The 21502-nt window shown below is 44.4% G+C and overlaps 1 protein-coding gene across 1 annotated transcript in view; it reads right to left on the bottom strand.

Annotated features, from left to right (window-relative positions):
- LOC125750345 (mitogen-activated protein kinase kinase kinase 11) overlaps positions 1–21266 on the bottom strand; it is a 31032-nt gene extending 9766 nt beyond the window's left edge. The window contains exons 1-5 of the mRNA XM_049027981.1: positions 19226–21266; positions 6958–7138; positions 1826–1974; positions 1246–1421; positions 908–1148 (exon numbers count right to left, since the gene is read on the bottom strand). Of these exons, the coding sequence (XP_048883938.1) occupies positions 908–1148; positions 1246–1421; positions 1826–1974; positions 6958–7138; positions 19226–19982 (1504 nt within the window). The 5' untranslated portion in view covers positions 19983–21266. The remainder of the gene's footprint in view (positions 1–907; positions 1149–1245; positions 1422–1825; positions 1975–6957; positions 7139–19225) is intronic.
- Positions 21267–21502: the final 236 nt, after the last annotated feature.

Below are 21502 nucleotides of genomic sequence, written 5' to 3'. Positions count from 1 at the left end.
TAAAAAGCTACACTTCAGCCTCAAAATACATTATGTGGGCGATGAGGTAAAAAAAAATTGTAATTCATTTGGAAGTAAGTAATCATTCAAACAAGGAGTTACAAGGCTCTGAACATACAAAAATAATAATTATAATTAAGATTACATTCGGTGCTGTCAGAAACAATAGCATTGTATTCCCCTAACCGCCCTTTCCTTTGGTCTCTAAGCTGCACTCCTCCCACACTCACCAACTTGTACTATTTGTAGGTAGAAATACTGGATGGATCACCTGGAGATGTGAAAATTAAAATGAAATGAGGTGTAGATCTTCATCCTTATATATAATGTAACCAGTGGTCCTGTCCAGTCAAACGGATTTTGAGTTTTCATCTTGACAGGATTAAGTGACAAAACTGCCCTTTTTTCCTATCTCTATGAGGTGCTCCTTCAGTTTTGGGGTGATCTGTCTCAACATTTAATCAGTTTTAGCTGCACACCCATCCAGTGAATGGGCGAACTTTGAAAGAGATCTGTGAAATGAATTTTGAGTGATCAGTTTACAAACCAAAGCGTCTGCAGTGGCAGGGGCACCGATCCAGTGCTAAAGCCATATGTATTTACAGAAGGCTGAAGAATACAACTGTCCTAAGCCTGTATGGCTGGTCCTATGTCAAGTAACCAGCTCTTCCAATAATGGAATTTTGTTTTGCATTAAATCAAATGCGTGAATTAAATGACATTCAGCTACGTGCATAACGCATGGGAACAAAAACTTCATGCCCTTGGCTAGAGAACACAACTGGACAAGAAGGTCATTGAGTGCTTGAATGTGGCTGGACATGATCTTAAAGCTCGAAGGGTTCAGGTATTCATTTTGAGGCTGGTTTCACGCGGAGCATGTATATGTGTGCGTGCGCGCGCCCACCCTGCGGCATGCTGATCTTCTCGCCATTCTTGCCCTTGAGCTTGTGCTTCTTGAAGGTTCCCTTGCGCTTCTTCACTTTGGGCTTCTCCTGGTTCATGTGCAGGATCAGCAGGCTGAGCTCGCGCTCGAACACGTCCTGCTCCCAGCGCGCCAGCTGCTGCTCCCGCTGACGCAGGAACTCCTCGTGCGACTTCTGCTCCAGGGCTGCGCGCTGCAGCTCATCCTCTCGGCAGCGCAGCTCCTGCACCGGGTCAGACCCACGTCACACGTGGAAATGCACGCACACACACACACACACACATACACACACAAACACACACACACGATTGTGCCCCCACCTTCTCCTTGGAACGCAACTCGTCGAACATGTCCTGAATCTCCAGCTTCCAGTCCTCCTGTAGTGAGTGGAAAGACTCCTGCGGCATCTCGTCCATGACCTGCTGCTCCAGGGCAGTGAGCTGCGAGAGGATGGAGGCGAAGTTGGGCCGGTGGTGGGGGTCCTGGTCCCAGCACTCTGCACACAGAAACACAGCACCACCTACGGTCACACACCTGTGCGGGTTCCTGCGTAATCAGCATAAGGGCGCCGTGGATTTAGAAATAACACTCATGTGGCCCATGTGATAAAATAATGGGGTTTATGTTGAGTCGGAAAACATTTTTGCAAACAAATATTTATTTAAATTAATAATAAGTATATAAGTTAAACAAGAGAAATGCATTGGCTATATAGATTTTTGTAAGTATTTCAAAAAAAAGGGCAGAGTAAAATGCAAAAAGGCCCCTGCTGACCTAGGGGGGCTTGGGTTTGGCCCAGGCCTCTTTTACAGACCCAGAGGATGGGAAGTAAAAGCAGGCCGTCAGTGCCGTGCTCCCCGAGGTGGCAGCGGCAGGCCGGCTCAGAAGAAGGCGGCTTACCGGCCATGAGCTGGGCGAAGGGCTCTGGGCAGGTGGACGGGATAGGCAGTGTCAGCTTGTTAACGGCCACACCGTAGGCCACCGCCAGGCCATCAATACCACGGTATGGCACCTCACCCGTCAGCAGCTCCCACAGCAGCACGCCGTAGCTGCGGAAGACAGGCGGTCAAAACATGGCATGCCGACGCACTGATAGATGGGGCAGGCGTCACGACGCACACCTACGCACACGTAAGGGGAAGTACCAAGAGAGGACAGGGAGCACAGCACAGACGCACAGCAAAAGGATTACAGTCCACATACATACGCACTGAGAGAAACATGGACAAATAAAACACACACACACACTTAAACACATGCAGTCACTAACTACAAACCAGAGAGTGGAGAGACACTGGATAGGGAAACTTCCAGGCAGGAAATCCTAACTCGTGGCCTGCAATCCATAGAGTTTTATTTGGGCCTCTAATTACTGTGTGAGTGCTTCACCCCGGCTGTAGGCCTGGGCGTCTTAAACCCATAGGCGCGTCACTGAGAATGCAGTGCACCAGCACACAGCACAGCCACCTCTCCCCGATCACACAGTATAAAGGACAAAGGAATATTTACATTATCACAGCAGCTGGTCACAACGGTCATCACTGATCTCAGCAGACCAGTTCAATTGGATGTTATTATTGCAGCGTTAATAAGGCGCATTGCAGCGACACACTTCGCAGAATCCTGAGCGAGATGTGTGTAGAGAGTCAGACAGACAGGGAAGGAAAAACTCCCTGTTCAGTATAAACCTTGGTTATGGGGGTTCACAATTCTGTGCAATTATGGTTCACCATAAAAGCAGAATTTGTTTTGAAATAATTTATGATTAAAACTACAATAAAACACAATTAGGAACAGGTGTAAACCAAACCAAAGGCAATGTGTCTGATGGCATGTCTGGATAAAACCAGACACATTTTAAAAGAAAAAATGTAAAATAAATAAAAAAAATTAAATAAGATTGCAAAATAATCAAAATGAAATAAATCAAGTCAAAAACCTGGGAGCTCTACTGCTACGTATGGATATAAAGCTGTAGTGATAAACACCCCCATAGCTGCAGTTGTTTATCATTCAGCTTGGTCTGAATTTCCTGGAAAAAGCACCTTAAATGCCATGGGGAGAATAACTTAAACATTACTTTACATTTATACAGCACTTTTCAAGATGCCCAAAGCTACTTGTGCGGCTCTGCTGTGTAGCAGCTGCCTGGATGATGTGACAGCAGCTACTCTGCACCACTATGCTCAGCACACAGTAGCTAAGCGGGTAAAAGGACAGGAACACAACGCACTGGGGCACTGAGATCCAAAGGATGGTCCAACCTGTCGGCCACACAAACAGTTTATGCAGCAGCAAGCCAGCTTTCCTAGTTGGTCTCCCATTCAAGTCATGGCCAGGTCCAAAATAGCTTAGCTTCAGAGGGATTTAGACATGGGCGACATGGGCAGCCACCCAGGGTGGCATCTTGCCACAAACAAATGAAACATCGTAACGGAGACATTTGCGTGATCAGTTTTCTATCCCTCATTTGTATGCCGTGTCAATGAAGTTATGTTACTGTGTCAGAGTGGAGACCCTGACTCTACTTTGTGAACTAGTTTCTATTTGTCTGTCAGTTCTTTTTGATATTTCTGAACCTTACTTTGTATGTATTTTTCTATTTGTACCATTTAAAATTTTATCATTATTTATTTGTATTGTTACAAATGTCTTAAAAAAACGACAGGTGGGAATATGGACGCAAAATTTTTGTTGGTGGGGGGGACACACCTAGGGAGCCATACAGGCCAGAATCACCACTGCAGTAACAAATCCGAATTTGGAATAAAACAGCCGAATAAAGAGTCTTGGTCATTTCAACTACTCTCCTTCCTGTGTTGTGCACTTTACTGAGGAACCAAAATGTTCCCAAACCATCAATTATGACTGATTTATCAGCATTAGCTGACCCACTCACAGCCCCAGTCCAGAGGTGTCTGTCCCGTGACTGGCTAGGAGACCTTGGAGGGCAAGAAACCTTCCAACACAGCAGCCAACACTGGTCACTCCAGAGAACTGCAGCAAATGGTTCATTTCCCATCTGTTCCAAGCAACGAATATTTAGATAAATAGAAAAAAAAAGAAATATATGAGGACAAACTGCAAGTTTCAGCCACTTTCCTTCCCCACACTGCACCCGCTGGAGTGTTTCACTAAAAACAGGCGAATCCCCGCAAGTTTCACACTGCCGATGTCTATAAATCTATCTGCAGCTTGTTCTCTGGAATTCATCGACAGCGATACCAGTTAGGGCTCTGCGATGTCTAAAAAATAACATGCAATATTTTAAATGTAAAATTTTGGGATAAACGATAAAATTGGAATCCCCCCCCCCCACCTGCACTGCACCACCAAGTCAGGCACTTTTTATTTTTTGCTGAAAAACAATACGAAAGCCTAAATTAAACCTGCCATACAGGCAATCCTCTAAACAGCCAACATTAAGACTTGCCACTGTGCATAGTTGTTCACAGCTGTTCATAGCAGTGCTGATCCTCATTTTAGTCTCTGTGGAAAACGATAGATCAGTAGGTTACTTATGATTTAAAAACATGTCACTCTAAAACCTCTAAAGCAGTGGTTCACAAACATTTGATACTGCCTAGCACCTCAGAAAGTACTACCGTCTCCAGGTACGACCATTATGTATATGTCTGAATGCTGCTGGTGGCAATTCTGCCACACATCTTCCTATGTTTAGATTTTAGACATTCAATTAGATTACTAGCGTTGTATGATTCTGCTTTCTGGAAGGATCCTCAAGCAGCAGGTGAACTGGTAACAGGTGTGGGTATGAAGACTGGATATAAAAGGAGCATCCAACAAAGGCTGATGGGTCATTGAAAGCAAAGATGGGTCGTGGTTCATCCCTTTGTGCTGAAATTCGTGAGAGAATTATCTGTCAATTTACAAACAATGTTTCTCAGCGCAAGATAGCAAAGAATTTAGGTCTGTAACCATCTACAGTTAATAACAAAAGATTCAGGGAGTCAGGAGTGCATAGAGGCCAAGGGCGGAAACCGCTGCTGATTGTGTGTGACCTTTGAGCTTTTAGCAGTATTGCATTAGATACCGTCACTGGTACGGACATAACACACATGGGCTTGGGAGGACTTCATTGTCGCTTAAACATTATGCTGCTGCACCAAGAAATGCTCCCTGAAACTGTATTATGCAAAGAGGAAGCCATACATCAATCTTGTGCAAAAACGCCGGCAAGATCTTGGTGCCCGAGCTCATCTGAGATGAACCAAAAGACAACGGAAACTTCTGTTCTGTGTCAGATGAGTCCACGTTTCAGCTTGTTTATTTTAAAAACGGACGTCAGATTGTATGTGCCACAGATGAAAAAGACCGTCGAGATTGTCATCAGGGAAAAGTGCAAAAACCAACATACGAGATGGTATGGGTGTGCCTCATTGCTCATGGCATGGGGGATCTGTATATAAGCAAAGGTACCATTGATGCGGAGGCTTACGCTGGAATGTTAGAGAGACATATGCAAACGTCAACTTAACGTCTTTTCCCAGAAACTCCATGTATATTTCAGCAGGACAATGCCAGGCCTCATTCTGCACAAATGACAACACTGTAACTTCATACATATAGAGTCCGTGTGCTTGACTGGCCTGCCTGCAGTCCAGTCCAGATTCACATCATCACTGAATGTTTGGCATTATTCTTCAACCTGCATAATAACACCGGAAATGGTTTTCTCATGGTTTGCTGTTATCTGCAAACTAGAGGTCAAACAATGTTCTATAACATAGGTAAAAACAAGCTTGGTATATTGCCCTTAGTACAACAAAAACAGTAATTAATTTTGTCTATTTCTTAAGATATACTGGTATAATAATTTCAGTCACACTGCACACAGAGCTCAGTTCCCAACAGCAACACCAGAGTAACATTGAAAAACTAGCATGTAAGATGGAATCAGGCCTTTGGAGCAGTTTGGACGAACAAACCACTGCTGAACTTCAGCTGTTCTCCAGTCACCCAGACCTGCATACATACTCTAAATCTGTACCAGCACAAGTGACCCAGAAGAGCCTCTGGTTATAGGTCTGCCTTTATTTGTATAGTCCATCACACAAAATGGAACCATGAACTTTCAATTCCATCCTCTGTTTATTCACAAACAATCACAGCAGAGATAAAGTACAGCTCCCTAACTAAACTGCCTCACACCACAATATCAGTGCATACATCATTTCAGGCACAGGACCTAACAAGTTCAATTCCTCACTGTTCTGTGTTCTACCTAGTTCACAATTCTGGAGATGAATCAAGCACCAAGCTTTCTTACACAGGACAAAATGTTCGATCTTGCTTTTTAACATATAACACAACTGCTTTCCATTTCAATAAATTGCAGAGAGGAAGAGCAGAGATGAGTAAGCAGATAAGGTGTTTTCCTCTGCCAGCTGCTCACCTGTTCTCACTTCATTCAAAGCGTAGGTGGCACTGGGACGACACCCTAACTAGAGAACATACTGTATATGCTCTCAGCTCAGCATGGCTGTGACTTGTGTATGACTGGTTTACTCTACCAGGAATAGTTGACATATTTATCACTTAACATGCAAATGAACCGTAAACTGAAAACATTCCCAAATCAAAATTTGTATACATTGGCTTGAAAGAATCTTTGGAATGATGTGTGAATTTGCTGGAACTGCATTTTTCCAGCTGTCCTCATTGTCAGCGTAGCTTGCATTCAGATCTGGTCACAAGTATTGGAGTTTCATTTTGTAATTTGCTACTATTCACCTGAGGAGTGTGACCAGTGAGAGAAAGCATGCTTTAAAAAGCTTTAAACTTTAACTTATCACTCTGTTCTGAATTTTACACCTGCTCTCCTGTGGAGTTTCCATGCACAGCCTGGGGGATGTAAGGTCACACATGTGGGATGGGAGGTTTAGTAACATTTAAATGGGGTTGTGTATCATGGAGGATCCTGGGGCATTTGCAACATAAGGGTCAAACCTTTAACACAATGAAAGACCTAAAGACTTCCAGGATGATTAAACGGCACGAACATGTCTTACCTCCACACATCACTGCCTTTGGAGAAGGTGGACGTCTTGATCACCTCCGGTGCCATCCATGCGTAGGTGCCTGCTGTGCTCATTTTGGTGGTTTTGTGCCACTCGCGTGCCAGCCCAAAGTCTGTGATCTTCAGGGTCTTACTCTCTACGCATTCATTCTCGATGGGCTCAGCCAGGAGTACTATGTTCCCAGGGATGGTAGGAGAGACACAAATAGAAAGCCAGAGTGAGGAACTCGCCATCGGACTGACCAACAGAATAACATTGGTAAGCAATTCACAGATGCCATTTGAGTACATAAATCCACCCGTGCAAAGTAATGAGACCAGGGCAACGTTCCGTTCATTGGGCTGCAGACTAAAGCACAACTAGGAGATCCTGCGCAAACAACTGACAGGCAGCCAACGACAGCAACACGTTGCCACAGCAACCAGCAGACAAACACACACAAGAACTCATGGGTCTTTCACTTCCTCTTCCACCCCATCCCCCTCACCAGCAGAGATTATTCAGATAAGTCTGTCAAACAAAATTAGTCCTAATATTTGCTTTAAGACAGTATCTGCCGCCCTTATTGCTGAACGATGAAAATAAAAAGTGGAAGCATTTCTTTGCAGTGTGGCCTGTCGATTCACTGTCAGCTACGATTAATGCTGCAGGATGCATTCTCCACATGAGTAAGTAGTCAACCACAATAAAACTGAGGCACGCCGAAAAAAAAAAAAAGTGTGAACTGCTGTGGCTTCAGATACAGTGAAATGGTGGAAAAGACAAAAGTTTCCACCAACAGAAGTTGTTCGGTGACGTTTAATATTTCGGTGCTCAAAGTAAATTAGCCTACATATTATGTACACCGTGTTGGGGATAAGACAAACATAACAAACAGCAATAAGACAAACATCACAAACAGCAATAAGACAAACATCACAAACAGCAATAAGACAAACATAACAAACAGCAATAAGACAAACATAACAAACAGCAATAAGACAAATATCACAAACAGCAATAAGACAAACATCACAAAGAGCAATAAGACAAACATAACAAACAGCAATAAGACAAACATAACAAACAGCAATAAGACAAACATCACAAACAGTCATATGAACAAATTAGTATAAACATCAAAAATCAAAAAACGATATTATTTTCATTACGATATATAAAGCCACTGATGACTGCGTGTTTGCTTTATGCATCCATCATATAGCACCTTGTCCTGATCTGGATCTGGAGGCTGTGGTGCCCATCCCAGGCACTGCATGGCAGATGGCATGGGATCACCCATTGTGGGATGTCAGTCCATACAAGGACAAGATCACACGCTATGGGGTATTTCAAAGACGCCAATCAGCTTACCTGAATGTCTTCAGGCTTCATAAGGAAAGCTATAGAGCACAGGGAGAGCAGACAAACTCCACCCACGTGGGGCAGGGGTGAGGTTCCAACCCCTAGCTCTGGGTATGTAACCCATGGAGCCGGCATGCCACCACACAATGGGTCCAGCACTCTGCTATCAGAAGTCATCCTCAATCAGGATGGCAAGCAGACATCCAGTGAGGTCTTGTGAACCTTCCTGTTGTCCAGTTTATTTCATATCCCTCCCACCATATCAATTTAATTTTTCATTAGCTACTACCATTTTGTCGTTAATGACTTCAGTCATTTACATGTCCGGGAAAACCTTATGCGGTGTGTCTGTTACTGCAGTAGTTATTTTCTTGAGTCCAGACCTACCATCATTGTGTCATCCACAGATTTCACGACAGTGTTGGAGCTGTTGTGTTACTCGGCACAGAGATCTGAGCCTTCCTGTGTAAGTAGCTCTGTGACTTTGAGTTGTTTTGCTTTCAGGCATCTGGTTAATTCCCAATTAGGGCTCCCACTGAGAAGCGTTTCAGTGTGACCCTCCCCTTTCCCTCACACTGGTAGCACAGCTTACATCCTGGATTTTGTCCACTTGTTCGGTGAAATTGCCATTGACGTCACAATGGAATGTAGCACAGGGACCCGAGCTATCCAGGGGAAGGGAGAATGCAGGACTGCCAGAGGCCCTGAATAGCCTCACAGACACAGAAAGGGACATACAGAGCAGCCTGGGGCCCTGAATAGCCTCACAGAGACACAGAGAGGAGTCACACAGAGCAGCCTGAGGCTCTGAATAGCCTCACAGAGACATAGAGAGGAGCCACACAGAAGAGCCTGAGGTCCTGAACATCCTCACAGAGACACAGAGAGGAGCCACACAAAAGAGACTGAGGTCCTGAACAGCTTCACACAGATCCAGAGATGGGCCACACAGAGCAGCCTGTGGTCGTACATAGCTTCACAGAGACTCAGAGAGGAGCCACACAGAGCAGCCTGAGGCCCTGACTGGCCTCACGGAGACACAGAGAGGGGCCACACAGAGCAGCCTGAGGTCCTGAACAGCCTCACAGAGACACGGAGAAGAGCCACACAGAAGAGCCTGAGGTCCTGAACAGCCTCACAGAGACACAGAGAGGAGCCACACAGAAGAGCCTGAGGCCCTGATTAGCCTCACAGAGACACAGAGAGGAGCCACACAGAGCAGCCTGAGGCCCTGATTAGCCTCACAGAGACACAGAGAGGAGCCACACAGAGCAGCCTGAGGCCCTGAGTAGCCTCACAGAGACACAGAGAGGGGCCACACAGAGCAGCTTGAGGCCCTGATTAGCCTCACAGAGACACAGAGAGGGGCCACACAGAGTAGCCTGAGGCCCTGAACAGCCTCGCATAGACCCAGAGTACTACATCACTCAAAAGTATCAAAAAGACACTGTGCATTTGTCTGTGCTGGACTCACAGGGATTTAAGGCGTCAGGGATTTAAGGCGTTTTATTATTTTATTATATAAAGTTAAATTTCCTTTCTGAAAATTATTTCATTTTTCTTTATTTTAACTCTTGGTTGCAGACTATCCCCTGACCAACCTAGAAATTTACTTCCAATATTAAGAATCCGGAAACAAAACCAGTTCTGTGAGCAACTGCTTAAGATATGCACCCACACTCTAGTAGCTGGGGGAAGCCCCACCAATCGCATGTCAAGCATGCACAGTGATCAGTGTGTCACCTAACATGGCACTTCAAGGAAGAATGCAGACCTTTCATCCTTCATAAAATGTCATAAAACCTTGCATACATAATTACATAAAAATGTAACTCCACAAAAATCAAATGGTCGTGTGCAGAAGTGAAATGTTTAATTCAGTAACACAGTATACACCCTATAGTAATGAAATGTTTCTAGTAGAAGATCTAACTGCTAAACTGGCAGAAGCACTGAATGTGACTATTGTATTAGTGCACATCCTCCCCGATAAGAAGGTTCTGAGTGAGATCCTACATTTAAAGATCCTGAAGCATCAATATTCAGTATCTTCTGGAGGTCAGGAAACCAGCGGACAGTTTATGTTGCTTTTGAGAAATGCCTCAATGCAGCACTGCTTAAAAACTTGTATTGACATTAACCACAATGCTTCCTGTGGCCGAAGAAATGACAAATACTGATTTAACCCCAAAATAAAAAAAAACTATGCACTTTTCAACCAAAATATGCTCCAGGCATCTGCAGAACAACTCTTCTTGCCGCAAGATCAGTGCCAGTTCCCCACCCAGACCAAGATGCTCACTGCTTTCTATGTTCATTACTTTTGGACAAATTGTTTGGATGGACGGATGGATGGATGGATGGATGGATGGATGGATGGATAGATGGAAAGACACACAGACAGACAGAGACAGACAGTGAGACAGACCAACCATTGGTTTCACTGGTATGGACATTTCTCCATGAAGGCTAGGACTGCGAAAATCTTTACTGCCATGGCAAAAAAGCATCTATCCAACCAACCATCTAATCCAATGCCTGACTGACCCAGGAAGTCCGATTCCTGCCCTCCATTTCCCTTGCTCATGCACTTATTATGGAATTCAGCTGGTTAACGGCACTAGCAAGCTATATTTCATTGTCATTTAGCAGACATTCTTATAAAGCTCTAATAAAGTGAGTTTACTTAGGTATTTTCCAAGGAAAAGAAAACGAGGTAGCTAAACAGAGCAGGCATATTACTAGATTTGGGGGGGGTAAATTTTACCCGTTAATCTATCCACTGGCGACCTAGCAACATTAGCGATAACTTTCTGACACAGCTCCAGTGAGAAGGGTGGGGGGAAGAGCTTCCCCCTCCTCCTTTCAGTATATCGATATCAGTTGGGTGTACGCAACATGCATTACTTTACCATTATGGAAGACTGAGTAGGACTGGAAATCGATCTCGTGTTGTTGGATTTCGTATTTGAAAGGGGTCACACACGGGGAGAGCTTCAGTTCCCATGGCAAACCCGCTAAGTCAGACTGAGTCACATACACAGTTACACTGTGTACAGTGCAGTTGTTCAGTGAAGCACTGGAGACAGACAAACTGTTGAGGACTTATTTTAGCAACCACTAAAAATACATAGTTATAACTGTCATTAAAAAATAACTAGCCAACCTATATTCATACAATCATTAAGTGCTTGTTTATTAGAGAAATCATTTCATTTAATTTCATTTCACCTTTATCGATAGAGAGGGAACATACCGTCACTAAATAATAATATAACCGCCACTCCCCCACCTGTTTCAGAAGCTGCTTATCCAGTGTCTTGCTGAAACCTGTTCCACAGATCAGCAAGGTAAGGTAAGGTAAGGTACCCCCCCCCCCCCCCCCCGGCCTTGATATAGCGCGATGCAGACACACACAGTCACCTGTACCGCTGCATGACAGAAAGGCAGGAAGGTATTTAGGTATCTATAGCACTTGAAAAAGGTACTACAAAATATTTGTGCAACTACTGGCTGTATGAATGGATATGTGTGATACGAGGCTGTGTTACATCACCATTTATGCTGGCCAAACAGAAGCGCTGCTCTAGAAAGAATGTCAGCAACTATCTACTCGATAAACAACAGTGTGCATTAAATTGTTAAGAACAAAAGATAAAGTAAAACATATAAGTCATTATTATGACACCCTAAGTACCATTTAAAGCACAATCTCCTTGTTGAGCTTAATTTTAAACTGTGGTGTCATAATGACTGCCACCTAATTGCTCATTTATACCACTAAGTAGATTTTAGGACAGTCACACTTGATCTTTTTGCCCAATGTTTTCATAAAAGGGCCTCAGACATCATGCAATGTTATCAAATTTTATTACACTGTATCCAAAAACATACCAATATGCTTCAAAACTTTTTTCTTACTTTGAACCTTGCAGGAAGTCAAAGACGTGGGTAATTATACGCTCAGTTAGAGCAGAAATCATGCTGTTGCTGTGAGGAACAGAGACCAAAATAAGCAATGTGAATATGAAGAGGGCTGATGTGTAGCTCTGTGGGGCGTTTTCTGCCCTGTTCGCAGTGACACAGGCTAGCTGGAGCAGCTGCAGGGCTGCATGCCGCCTGCCTGCATCTCCGTGCCGTAGGCGAGGGCAGAATTCCAACAGGGGGTGGGGGTTTTCCCAGGAAGAAGGGCAGCTTTGTCCCGAGAACAGCAGTGACACGGGCCGTCAGACGACCTGGCAGCCTCTCCACGGACAGCGGGAGAGAGTGAGGGACGCATCGAGGCAAGTTCTTACGCTACACATAGTTATCATAGCCTGTGCTGCCAAAAGCATGGCTATTATACGGAAGGGAGCACATCTGTGACGGCTGGGCTCATCCGCAAAGCACACGCTGCTGGCGCCTGCAGATGGAAGGCCCAGTGCAACAGCCCTGTGGTAGGAACCTGCTTATTAAACAATGAAGCTTGTTCTTTTTTTCCCTCCTTTCTTTACATATGATTCACAACGCTAAAGCAATCGCAGAAGGCTCTGGTGTGTGACGTGTAAGCGTGCTCTCCGACTCTCCAAGCTGACAACCCTGTTGAGAGAGTGCTCTTCTTTCTGCATTCCCATGTCCTCACACAGGCCCAAGACACGCAGTTCAGCTGAAATGCAAACTTTTGCCCCTATAACATGCCACGTTTCCAGCACCAGATAAATGCCCAAATCTTTGCTCAGACCCCATGCTTCACTCACAGCTGTGTGTGTGTGTGTGTGTGTGTGTGTGTGTCTGTCTGTCTGTCTGTGCCTGCACGTGCAAAAGACAGCAAGGTGGAATATGTACTGGTACTTATGTAAATGGAAAATAAATTAGATTTCAAAGGGAACTTCAGAAGAAAATGCTGCGGCTGATTGCCCAGCAGCCAAAATCACAATGCTCTGCATGCAGGGACTCCCAGCTCTTTGACTCTTCACCAATTAAAGCAAAGGGGAAGAACACCTTTAAAAGAGGGAGAAATGCTTAGAATTCCTTAAATGCATTTAACCTATGCCAAATCTTTTAAGCCACCAATGGAGTCAAGAGAGATGACAGAGGGGGTTACCATGCAAAAGTCATTAATTATTGAGAGATGCTTAACTAATGAGCAAAGACAGATATTTCATGTACAATGTGATATGACAACTCCATTCTGGTGCATGATCATCAGTGTTTAATGATTAAACACTGAGTGCAGTCAAAAGATACCCAACAAATTTATGATGGGAGAAATTGGGCTTTAACATCAATAGCAAATGGAATCACTGCACACTGTCCATCATGTTGAGTACCAATGGCTAATGGAATCAATGCGCACTACCCATCGTGTTGAATATCAACAGCAGATGGACACACTGCACATTGCTCATCGTGTTGAGTATCGATAGTAGATGGAATCACTGCATACTGTCCATCATGTTGAGTATCGATGGCAGATGGAATCACTGCACATTGCTCATCATGTTGAGTATCGATGGCAGATGGAATCACTGCACATTGCTCATCATGTTGAGTATCGATGGCAGATGGAATCACTGCACACTGTCCATCATGTTGAGTATCGATGGCAGATGGAATCACTGTAAATTGCCCATCGTATTGCGTATCGATGGCAGATGGGATCACGGCACACTGCTCATCGTGTTGAGTATCGATGGCAAATGGAATCACTGCACACTGCCCATCATGCTGAGAAGAGCTTCATGATGATCTATGACATTCCAGAGTACACAGGCTGCAGGCTTCAGGAAATGTTAAACATTCGATCTAAAGAATCTGGGTTGCTTTGACTTTTCACTTTTATTCCATTATTATATATAGAAAAGCCAGTTGATCATTTTGACCCTATGGGAACCAACAGTGGCTTCAAGTCCGAGAATTAAGACAAATGAATTTAACATTACATCCTCCAGTAAAGATAAACCTGCATAAATTGTAACAAAACAACCCTTGGAAGGTGAACTTTCTACCTCTGAGAGCTTGGACTGGTATTTTAAAAAGTTAAATGCTCATTCTGGGGATGGTTTGTATCTAAAAGTGTTCCCAAAGCTGGGAGCCCCACCTGATTAAATACACAGAGCCACAGCATGTGCTGCAGTCTTGCCCACAGTCTACTGAGCTGCCAGTAAGCTGGCAACCCCTCAAACAGGAACCAGAGGAAGGCATTCCTAAGTGTTCCAGACATATCACAATTGCAACTAAACACTGCCCGACCTGGCACTCCTACAAGCAAAAGTATTAGTGATAGCTTAACCAATCAAAACAACCAGGACTAATGCAAACATTACAGAGCTTACGGGGGGTTTCATAATGTCTGATTCATAATGTCAGTCTCTTCTCCCTTGGTAAAGGGTAACACCTGCAGAGAGGGTGACTGCACCCACACACTTCCAGTCAGCTGTTAGGGTGACAGAGGAGTAAAGGCGGCCTTTCCAACTGAAAGGTTAACTAGTCCACTCAAAGTTAGCCAGCATCACTATACATTACATTGTACCACTGCATATCTGCTAGCTAGGGTGACCACAGGCATGACTGTGTGCAAAAAAGGAAGAACAGCTATGTCCAAAAAGGAGGACTAAGGCTCAAAATTGTGGGGGGCGTAATATCATACATATAATATAGAAGCCGTAAATGGTATATCGACTGAGAATTACCTTGTTGTCTCAATAGAACGGCGTAAACAAACACTTGAAGGCATGGCTGTTCTCAGCTTCCGTAGTATGTGTGCGTGGGGGCTACACAATTTTTTGTGACCAGGGGTGGGAGAGAGTGGCACTAGTTGTTGATGGGGAAACTGGTTATGAGGGAGGGACAAAGGAGGACAGGAGGGCTTGAAACAGCAGTCTGAACCAAGGGCTGGAAAATCAGACTGTCCTGAAGCAAACTGGATGAGTGGTCATTGAATCGAATCGGGTGTTCCTCAGCATTGTGCCCTGTGATACACTGGCATCAAATCGGGTGTTCTCCAGCATTGTGCCCTGAGATACACTGGCATCAAATCGGGTGTTCCTCAGCATTGTGCCCTGTGATACACTGGCATCAAATCGGGTGTTCCTCAGCATTGTGCCCTGTGATACACTGGCATCAAATCGGGTGTTCCTCAGCATTGTGCCCTGTGATACACTGGCATCAAATCGGGTATTCCTCAGCATTGTGCCCTGTGATACACTGGCATCAAATCGGGTGTTCCCCAGCATTGTGCCATGTGTTGCTCCACCCATGAACCTGAGTGGGATGCGGGAATAGCTGGAATTCAAAGTTGCTCATTTTTAAGCTATCATTGCTGCGTAGATGATGAATTTAACCTTTGCAACTCTTGTATGAAGTCACGTTCTACATAGAAATGGGAGTCCTCTGTGAGCACGGTCTTCCCCCCTCCCCCGGACATTCTCTATGCCTGCCACAGCCTACCTGGCTTTCTTATATGTCTGAGCCATCTCCGGATGCAGGTTAGAGACGCTTCCAAAATACAGGCAAACACTGCATATGTCAGGCACGCCAAGGCCGTTATCAGCTGCTGGGATGCCAGAGTGCAAACACAAGCAGCCAGCGCCCTGGAAAAGCACCCTAACCCGCACTCTCTGTCTGATTTTGTCTCACAGTCATACTCAATGGACCTTTATATTTTTTGATGGTGACAGCCATTTAAAGTGCAAGATATCTGATATTATATCTTAAGTCATAAAAACACTCCAGTTGTTCCACTCCCTTTAAACTACAGGTTTCATATTTCACCTGGTTTTGATTCATACAAAAAAATTTGCGATTGCTTAAAAAGTGCTTTGGGATACACAGCATGATGCTCAATCACATTAGGCCTTAGCGTATCGAGTCCATAGAATAGAGGTATTACAGCAAGACAAGCTACAATTGATGTAAATTTGAAATGAGAGGTTCCAGTGTGGAAAAGCAGCATTAAGAAAAGATCTGAATTCTTTTCTCATCCAATTAATGTGTGTGTGTGTGCGTGTGTGTGTGTGTGTGTGTGTGTGTGTGTGTGTGTGTGTCCGAGTCCAGCCCCTGGAACATCCTCCCCCTCCATCCAGCACTGTGTTTACTCTCACCGGAATTCCAGTTCCGGTCCTCGGCACAGATCCATCACCCTCCTGCATGAAGGTTACACACACACACACACACACACACACACACGTGCACACGCACACACACGCAAGTGTGCACACACTGAAACCACCTCAGAACTGTGGCTGCTTTGACCGGAAACCACTCCCCTCCAGAATGGTGCTGTTTTTAGGAATCTAAGCTATCGAAATCTTCAGTCACTGTAGGAGGCCAACTGAAAAAAAATAAAAACACCCAGAGCAAGGAGTGAATACAGTTCCTGTATGATGGTCAGTCTGAAATCACTTTGGGAGCTAGAGAAAGGACTTCAGCTCTTACAGTACAGCTTTTATATTTTTATGCTATGCAACTGTGAACCTAATGTAGCATAATAGCCAATAAGAAAAAAATACCTGGGTCATTATGGACACTTGTTTTAAAAACAACGAACTACCTATGTCCACCATAAGCTCGTGCTGTCAAGGGCTTCCCAGCCATTAAGGCTCGTGACACCCTTTGGCTAAAAAGCAGGGTCTGACTATTTCACAGAGACAAGCATTACCACTCAAAGCAAAATGAACATTTAGCACGGTGACTTTTAACTGCAGCACTGCTGAATGCATAAGGACAGTGGCAGCTAAGCTGGGCACATCCTCTCAAAAGAGCCCAACGGCGTTTTGCAATTTGTGACAAAACACTAAACAACAGGATATTACTCACTAGTGCAACAGTGCGAGATGCAAGTAGCGACATGTCTGTTGCCAACATTAAGAAACAATAAAAAAAATGAAAGGAGGCAAAAGTGATGGTATCTCACAGCAGGAGAGGAGGAGGGAGTGATCCCATTCCTGAGCTTCACGTACAAGCTATACATTCATGTTTTGTCCTCCTTCCCTGCAAAACAATGTTTTTCCCAGACAAGTGACTCCACTCAAGTCTTTAAGGTAATGAAGACTCACAGCAAAACAATGCAAAATAATAGTTATATTTTAACAAATCGCTACAATTTCAAGAACATATGTAAAAACGCCCAATCCTCAGCTTTCTAAAAACAAGAACATTCAAAAATATACTGTATAATAGCTATAACCTACCAAAGACTAATTTATGCAATAATTGACTAAATTAGTGCAAATATAACCACATAAACACCTGACGTGGACAGTCCAGAGAGACCTTAAGGTAGACAGGGAGGATTTTGCCCCCTAGTCACAGCCAGTTACACAGTATCCATCACTGGATGACATCACTGCAGCTCTACTGGTCAGTTACTTCAGTTTTGTATAAGACTTAAGCCTCAGTAACAACTAGAACTGACATTTCACTGCAATATTCATTTGAACAGTGCAGACTTATAATTATGCTCCACACAAAGTCATGCAATTGGATATATAATATACATGAGATATACGGCTCTGGAAAAAAAATTTATAGACCACTCTATATTTTTTAATTACTCAGATCGCAGTACATGAGAACGATGTGAAACAGGAGACACTGGGAATAACCAGTAACCAGCCAAAGAACCAGTTAGGGCAGAAGCGACTTTCTAATGCCAGAGACGACCATTAACTTATCTGACAGTTTCTCATACATTGTAGGAACATATCCAATAGGAATGGGAAACATTAAGTGCAGGCATGAAGTGTACTCCTAGGACAGTTCCTATCAGGCTCCTAGAAGCAGGACTAAAGTCCCATAAAGTGAGGAAGAAGCGCTTTATTAATGAAAAACAGAGAACCACCAAGCTGCAATCTGCAAAAAAAAATGTATTATTCCAAGACACACACACATAAATTGAGAAATAGGTGAAACTAAAAATGGTCTCGTTTTTTTTTTCCAGAGCTGTGGTTTCTTATGTTTTTCCAGGTATGTATATCGTCTTTGGTTCAGCTGTGGTTCCTCAGTGAGCCAGGCCTTTATCTAAGTGCTGTCAGCCTCTGGAAGCTGTTTTTATGCTACAATGCCCTAGTCTTCATATGACCCTCTGATTTACTAATGGACTCAGTGGGCTAAGCCTCTGTGGCCGGGCTTGGGAGGTTGCCAGTTTGAGCCCCAGCCGCAGCAGAATGGTCACATGGAATAGAATAGTCCATGGGACCTTGAGCAAGGCCCATAAGCCCCCCCGTTCCCTGGATGCTGAAGGTGGGTGCCTTTTGCAGTGATGTGTGTGTGTGTGTGTGGGGGGGGGTGGACTATGTTTATATTACAATGTGCTACAATCTCCCCAACAATGTAATAAAAACCTGTTATTTTCACATTCTGGGGACAATATCCCAGGTCCCCACAAAGATCTGTGAATGCAATCAAAAAACTAAAAAGTTTAGTTTAGTTTAGAGAGCAATAGTCTCGTTATTAAACCTATGTTTAAGGTTAGGGCTGGGTAGTGGTTAAGGCCGTCATGTTGGGATTAAAGTTTTCCCCATGGAAATGAATGGAGAGTCCCCACAAAGATACAATTACAAAAAGTATCATTCTATGCTAAAGACCCATAAATTCCTGAAGCAAGCAGATCCAGTATGATTTAATGGCGTACATTCATACAACGCCTTCAATTCAGACATATAGCCAAACATTCACCATCAAACATACAGAACAGAAATAACATATAGCACACCCAAAAAATGACTCAATCATACCTATTCAAAAAGCCTTCTTAAACCTTTTAGCTTCCTTACAGAACTAATTTAATTATGAATATGACTTTTAACAGCCTGTCATAATACCTGTAATACTGGACTCTAGAATTCAGTGTGAATTCACACATATACAGAAAAGCTGAACGCCATGGAAGGCCCCTGATTTAATGATTAATTACAATTCCCCCTGCCGAGCTTACTGTTGTTGGACTTGAGGTCACGGTGGATCACCGGCACGATGGTCTCGCTGTGCAGGTAGAGCATCCCCCGGGCGATCTGTACGGCCCAGTTCACCAGCACGTGTGGGGGGATGCGTCGGCCGGCCAGGGCCCGGCTCAGGGGGCCACCAGAAGCATACTCCATGATGAGGCACAGGTTGGGCTCCTGCAAACACACCCCCTTTAGGGTAATGATGTTGGGGTGGGTGAGCATGGCGAAGAGCCGGGCCTCTTGTCGCACGTTCTGGGCCGTGACGCTGATGTCCTCGTCCGGGTCCTGGCGGGCTGCCTTCACTGCCACTAGGTCACCTCTCCAGGTGCCGCGGTACACTTTGCCGAAGCCGCCCACCCCGATCACCTCCTCCAAGCACAGCTCACTGAAATCGACGTCCTCCGGCTCAAAATGGCCCACCACGGCCGGGCTTAGCTCTCCCACCACAGCGGGTCCGGCCCGTTTCCCATACGTGTTCGGCTTCAGTGACACGTAATTGGATGGAAATATGCCCACTTTATTGTTCACCTTGCCTGCCCACCACCCCTCATCCCCCGAGACCTCAGAGTCCAGAGACAGCACCTCCACCAGGTCGCCCTTACGCAGCGTCAGCTCATCCTTGCCGGCGGCCTCATAGTCAAATAGGGCTGTCCACACTGGGTTGGTGAAGCTGCCCTGCTCAGACTGCTCCAAACCTTTCCAGTGTGACAGTGGGCGCCGGACAAAAATGTTCTTCAGCGGCTCCATTGAACGTAGTTATGGGATCCGAAAGGCACTATATGACAATATCATACATGAAGCACCATCCAGTACCCCGTCCCTTTCAGCAAGCGTAGTTATGAGATCCAAAAGGCTCTACATTAGAATATGGTACATGAAGCACCATTCAGTACCACGTCCCTTTCCACGCCACTTCACGTGCCCATCAGGGACATATAAATGAGCATTTAATGAAAAAAGAGCATGTCAAACTTGATCCCACAGACTCTGAGAACTGAACGCACACGTTTAGATACCACATAGCATTTGTCAAGAGAAAGTAATACATAAAAACGAGCGTGGTAGCGCCTAAACACAGATCTGCTCCATTTAGTAAATCTCCTGACACGATTTAAGTGCCCTCATAATTTACACACTATATGTTCTTTCGAGAAACATACTTCGCGTGGAATTACAGAATTTTAAATTGACAATTTGTTTACAGTCGCGACTGAAACCGAGAATATCGATACTACAACACTTCTTTCTGGAGGGTGTCACTACACCACCCCAAATTCTAAACAAGAAAAATAAGTCATTTATAGTAAGCCATTGAAAACAACCCAATGTGAGTCTTTGGAGCTGTCGCTGTATTTTTAGCTGTTCGGTACCGCGGTCATCACAAGCAGGAAGTGCAAAGAAGTGGAGAAGAATAGCAGGAAAAGAGTATTCAGCCCAGCCGTAACCGTAACTCTTCTCCTTAGGTCCACAAACTGAAGACTGATGCGTATTACCCATTAAAAGATTCCGCATCCAGGGTAATATCACAAAATCGCGTTCCTTTGCTCTCGTCGATAAGCAGCAGTAGTGTTTCTACGCTAGAAGTTTCACATCTTTCCATAAATAAGTAGATTATAGATTCAGTTTTAAACAGGAAGAACTAAGTTTCCCCGCTCTGTGATTTTCGGTGAAAATCGATTTCGTCCCTTTGGCCCACAGGTCACTCGGCACTTGACGTTTGGGTCTTCATTTCCTAAGTATCCTGAAATCGCGACGGTACCATCCCCTATGCCACCGACACTGCGCCTCTCGCCGTCGCCTCCTGCCCCGTCCACATCTCGAACCACTCTACGTCCGCGCTTACACTCAAAATGGGGGTTGGGCTTTACTAACTTAACTTTTTTTTCCAACAGGAAAAGAATCAAATGACAGGCTTCAAGAGGAGCGTCTATTCCATGTCTCTGCGCATTACTGTAGCGCGCCGTGCAAAGGCCGGCTGACGCGCAAAATTCGCGGAAATAATTCGAGCTAAATCGAAACACTGCAGCGCAATAGTGAAACGACTATCGCGAAATGACAACAGAGTACATGTATATAGCAACAAGAGTATATATAAACGCGGGTATCGATCTTTTTACATATTATATTAGTATATTATTTTTTTCATGTAAAGAAAAATTTACTTGTTTTGATGATATATTACGGTAAAAACTCTGAATTCTTGGTAATCGTTTATTACTGTCGATTGTGCTGTTTCTGAACAGACATTTAAAATACATAATTCGAAA

This window comes from Brienomyrus brachyistius, chromosome 10 (genome assembly GCF_023856365.1).
Source record: "Brienomyrus brachyistius isolate T26 chromosome 10, BBRACH_0.4, whole genome shotgun sequence".
NCBI classification, from domain to species: domain Eukaryota; kingdom Metazoa; phylum Chordata; class Actinopteri; order Osteoglossiformes; family Mormyridae; genus Brienomyrus; species Brienomyrus brachyistius.
The sequence above is the reverse complement of the archived record's forward strand: the minus strand, read 5'-3'. Positions and strand labels throughout refer to the sequence as shown.